This window comes from Eutrigla gurnardus, assembly GCF_963514095.1.
Source record: "Eutrigla gurnardus genome assembly, chromosome: 1".
NCBI classification, from domain to species: Eukaryota; Metazoa; Chordata; class Actinopteri; order Perciformes; family Triglidae; genus Eutrigla; species Eutrigla gurnardus.
In genome coordinates this window covers 30,748,573-30,754,091 of record NC_139915.1, presented here as the reverse complement: position 1 = coordinate 30,754,091, position 5,519 = coordinate 30,748,573, and the positions used below count along the sequence as shown (strand labels likewise).

Sequence of the window (5,519 nt, the reverse complement as noted above, 5' to 3'; positions counted from 1 at the left end):
TGACAAAGATGCGTCCTTTTTCTTTTAATACGTTTTTTTTGTTGAGCACTAAAAAAAATTACATGTAATGCAATTAAAACAGAGGTACAGTATTCACATTGTACTAATTTTCCCTCATTTCCCTGCCCTCCCTCCCTCCATCCCTCACCCTCCCTCAGACTACAAGCACAAACAAACAAAAAAACAATTGAAAAAACAAGAGGCAATAATAACAGAAATCAAAGGAACCTCAAAAGAAATGGCTAATAATTCTAGTGCGAAGAAGAAAGGAAGATAATTATAATATAGTGCAGTCAGTAATTTGGTTCATCATATAACATCTATTGTGTCAATTAGAGATGTAAACGGCCTCCTTATTTTTTCAAAGTTCTTTGCGTCCTGATGCCTCCCCTTTTTACTGAATCTTGGTGGCATTTGGCCAAACACAAAGTTTTTGGTTTTATCTGCTGAGGTTGAGATAAGTGAATTGCCATTTCCAGATTTTAAACATTTTAGAGAAAGGATGTATCTGAATCTGTTAAAGATAAATAAACCATGTAAATAAAAAAAATAAAAAAAACAATATCTAAGATCTCAAGAGCTATGATATCTTAGCGAATAACGAGTTGGCATTATCTGAGGAAAATAGATCACACTGGGAAAATTCAACAGCTTTCTGGAAACATCCATCCATCCATTGTCTACCGCTTATCCTGTATTCAGGGTCACGGGGGTGGCTGGAGCCAATCCCAGCTATCATTGGGCGAAGGCAGGGTACACCCTGGACAGGTCGCCGGTCTATCACAGGGCCTTTCTGGAAACAATGTCATGATTATCTGGATTATCTACAGAACTACATTTTACTATTGATATTTCATATAAACACTATTGAGAGTTCTGTGGATTATTCAGATTATTGGGAAGATTTCAGTGTTTAGCACAAATTCAAATGTATTTCAACCCTAAAAGTTGCTATTTGCTATTGTGGTAACCTTGGTTAACTGATAAAATACTCTTATGTATTAGAAATAAACTAATCCATCAAATACCCATACATTGTTTTTATGATGTTATTAAACGGCACAATGTGCTCACGTTTCTATACTGCCAGTTTGTGATTGATTTATTCTCACCCGTATGACAAGTCCTTGCTTCAGAGAAATAATTAGAAACATAAAGCACCATCTAGTGGTTAGAAGTGAGATGCAAAAGATTGTTTTGAAAAAGAAGTCATAGATAGTATTTTGAAAAAAGTAATGAAAAAGTCATAGTATTGTATTTTGAAAAGAAGTTCGCAGTCTTAGCAGCGCGTCGACACCAGATGAAGATCGTTTGTTTGGACCAAAAACAGAAGCATCATATCAATGAACACAAGGTTGTGAGTGAGGGTTAATTTCTACTAACACCACTTATTGATTCAATTAGTGTGAAAATGTGTGTGTTGTCTGGTTTTAAACAGCTGTAAGTATATGAGACACTCATAACAATTCTTAAATGTTTTATTTAGCTCCCATAACACGTATTTTTTATTATTTTTTTACATCTGAGATTTCTGCTAAACTCACTAAAAGTTGCCGTTAGATAATGCCTTGATTGCATATTTAAGTATTTCAGAAAACGTTTAACTAAATAATTGACTGACTGTCAGTAATCAACTGGGGAAGTTTCATGGTGATATCTATTAGTTATTATTATACTATTTGTGTGCCTTCAAAGTGTATGTAAATAAAAATCCATAACTTTAAAGTCACTTAAAGTGAGGTCATAGCAGAGGGCTCCATGAGGACTAGACCAGAAACATGTGTGTGAGTTTAACTCTCAGTTCCTGCTTCTATATTCTTCACAAACGTGGCCTGTTGTTGTTCACGAGGACCTTTTTCAGAACACAGTTTGGAGATTCAAGGGATCCATCTTCTCTGAATGCATCAATACTAACATGGAGGAAGAAAGCTGCTGCCCATTCAACATTTTATTACTTAAAGAGACAGTGTGTGGGAATTACTCCCATCTAGTGGTGGAATTCTATTTTGCATTCAGACAAATGACAGACAAAAGAAGCTGGAAAACCCAGAGTTAAGCCTGAAGTTCCCTCGCTAAGCCCGAATCCTGCTTCCTAGTCCAGCCTCTGTTCAGTCAGCAGTCACTCCGATCGGAAACCGATGTCTTTTTGACAGTTATTCCATGTTCTTATCCATGTATTTTGCCTTATTTTTCTGAAACTGCATTAAAGTACCACAGGTAGGCTACATATCAGCCTGCTGCTATTATTTTAACATTGTGACCATTATTATGTTCAAAGGTGTTTTCAATGAAGTCAGTCAGAAGGGCAACATATAAAGTCATACATGTGTGGCCACTCCTTTATTGCGCTCACATAGTTCATAGCAGCACATTACAGACAGGACACTTCCTGTTCATGCCATCTCAAAATAAGAGTCCCGGATATTCCAGTATAATGTTCTCTAAAGCACACACGAGGAAGTTTCATTCACCCAGACCATCTAGTACAGGCCGCTCAATAAAGTAGGTTACACACACAAATACACAAAAACCAAGTCACTGCTTGAATGGTACAATAATGACGTTTCAGTTAAGATCCGTGGTTAGTATATGTAGACTTTTAGGCTTCGCATTCAGTCGGTCTCCCATAATTGTCTGCCACGCTCTTTTCAGCCGTATTTCCTTTTTTGCATGTAATATGCTTTATTTCCTCATACATGTTCATCAGACGCTGCAGCTGACTTGGTGAAAAGTACGCGGCCGCACGTCTGCATCAGTAAGACTGTGATCGACACCGTGGTCTACTGAAGAAAGCCGTGAACGTGCATTTATACAAATGACTCGCACATGGCTTGACAAAAATGCCAAAATATCACCATATGACGTGTTGCAATGGTGACTGACTGGTGGGCTGCAGATTGTAGAAACAGTTCGAGTCGAGAGAGAGATGGATTTCATTTCATGTGGTGTTTAACAAAATAATCGTTGAGTTGAGAAGTTTGACTTATCTGCAATTAGGTACATTGACCAGACACGGTCCAGCCAGATACGAGGTTTCACCGAGTCTTGTTTACAAACTGAGCAGCTGAAACATCTATCCTGTGTGAAATCTCATGTGTCTCTTTACACTTTGAAGGTATTTGAATTGTTTCTCACAAACTGAACAGCTGAAAGGTTTCTCTCCTGTGTGAGTTTTCATGTGTGCCTTTAAGTGTCCTCCCTGCGTGAAATATTTCTTACAAACTGAGCAGCTAAAAGGTTTCTCTCCTGTATGAGTTCTCATGTGTGTCTTTAAGCTTTTTCCCTCCGTGAAAGATTTCTTACAAACTGAACAACTGAAAGGTTTTTCTCCTGTGTGAGTTCTCATGTGTGTCTTTAAGCTTCCTCCCTGCGTGAACGTTTTCTTACAAACTGAGCAGCCAAAAGGTTTCTCTCCTGTGTGAGTTCTCATGTGTGTCTTTAAGCCTTCGCTCTGCGTGAAAGTTTTCTTACAAACTGAACAGCTGAAAGGTTTTTCTCCTGTGTGAGTTCTCATGTGTGTGTTTAAATTTCCACTTCCTGTCAAAGTTTTCTGACAAACTGAACAGCTGAAAGGTTTCTCTCCTGTATGAGCTCTCATGTGTATCTTCATATTTTTTCTATGGTCAAATGTTTTCCCACATACGGAGCATCTGAAAGGTTTCTCACCAGTACTACATCTAGAATCACTGTCAGGGACTTCATCATCGGTCCAAGCCTTTAAACCTGACTGAGGTTCTCTGGTCTCCTGCCAATCATCACTGTCATCAGTCTCAGATGAGTCTTCAGTCATGTCATCAATGTCAGAAGAGTCTTCAGTCATGTCATCAGTATTTGGTTGTGGTTCCGGTCCTCCGCAGTCCTCTTCACCAGCTTCTGTTTTCATCTGTTCAGTTGAGCTGCTGGCTGCAGCTGAAGCCAGCCCTGAGAACTGAGGCTTCTCTTCATCATCTTCATCTTCTTCACTCTTCACAGGGACAAGAGTGACTGGGAACTTGATATCAGCCTCCTCCAGCCCTTGAAGCTGCTCTCCCTCCTGACTGATCCAGACTTCCTCCTGTTCCTCTTTGATGTGTGGGGGCTCTGGATCCTCCTGGTCCAGACTGGAGCCCCAGTCCTGCTGCTCAAAGGGAACCTCTTCTTTACACGCCATCAGCTGCTGGACGTCTGCAGGAAAACAGTAACATCACACGTAGATGTTAGTAAAACAGCTGAGCACTTAGTCACAGGTAAAAATAAATAAATATTAATGTTAGAACCCCACATTTTTTACTACAATAAATGTTATTTTCTAAATCAGTTTTACATAATGCTAGATTTGGCAAATGTGTCTGCTAGAGACTGGACAAACAATTACAGTAATTATATTATTATTGCAATTATTATTGCTGACAGCTACTCAATATACGGGAAATTGGGGAAAAACTAAATGGATTTCATAGGCGCTACTAGTTTCCCAATGCATAATGGGAAGTTTACCAGTCACTTTCAATCCAAAGGACACAGATGTTCGTTCCATTGACCGCAGAACTGCTTCCCATCCTCCGTAAGAGACCCAAGACCCTGTTGTTCAGAGATCACCTGGGCTGCGTTTCAAAAACAGTTTGAGTCGCTCTCGCTCACTTGCCCTCAGCCCTTGCTATGACGTCACACGGAGGCCACTTGGAGGGTGGAGGGAAAGTGGGCGGAGGGGGAGTGAAAGAGGTAAATGGAACACTCTGCCCTCGTTCATTAACAGCCCAGACAATCATGGATCAACCACACGTTGTTGGAGTAGCGCTATACTGCCTATTCCAAATTACACAAAATATGCGGAGACTCATTTCATTGAGACGAAGACGTATTCTGCGCTTGATGGCAATACGTCGGCTTATATACTTACACTTGTAAACGGTGGGCTCTGCCATAACTCTGCAACAGACAGTCTAATTGCACAATTTAAGAAAATGAATTAAATTTAATTCACTTTCTTCTTTCTTCTTCTTCCTTGGTGGTGAATAGACAGCAGACAATGGTGTTTGAGGTTCATTATCGCCACCGCATGGACATATTTTTCATGCACCACTGCAATGCATTGTGGGTGATATATAGCTCTGAAGTGACCATGGTTGTTGACTCGATCACTCAGCCCTCAAGGGTCGATCTCACGGAGTTCACTTCAGCTGTTCAGAGAAATGGAACAGCCCTTATGATGGCGGCGGGGATTCCCCCGAGGGCAAGTGCTTAGGGCAAGTGAGCGAGGGCGACTCAAACTGTTTTTGGAATGCAGCTCTGGACTCTGCTGACCCTCCTCCCTCTACTACCTCTCTCCCTCCCAAAAAAACCCCCCATAAATCTGTATCTTAGCACGTATCCCTGTTGTTTACTAGCTACGGGTTAACTTAGCCAGCGGGCGGATTGAAATCCTCACTGTGCTGATAGAGATGTACTGTTGCACTCTTCACACAAATGTACTTATTCTAAGTCGCTTTGGATAAAAGCGTCTGCTACTTAGATAAATGGAAATGCATTGAGATTCGCCT

General features: G+C 40.5%; 1 protein-coding gene across 1 annotated transcript; it reads right to left on the bottom strand.

Annotated features, from left to right (window-relative positions):
• Positions 1-580: 580 nt before the first annotated feature.
• LOC311015200 (uncharacterized protein) lies at positions 581-4,174 on the bottom strand (the record flags this gene model as incomplete). Its single annotated transcript, XM_084012326.1, has 2 exons — positions 581-615; positions 3,556-4,174. Coding segments are annotated over 2 exons (654 nt in total), but the record flags the coding sequence as incomplete, so codon positions are not given.
• Positions 4,175-5,519: the final 1,345 nt, after the last annotated feature.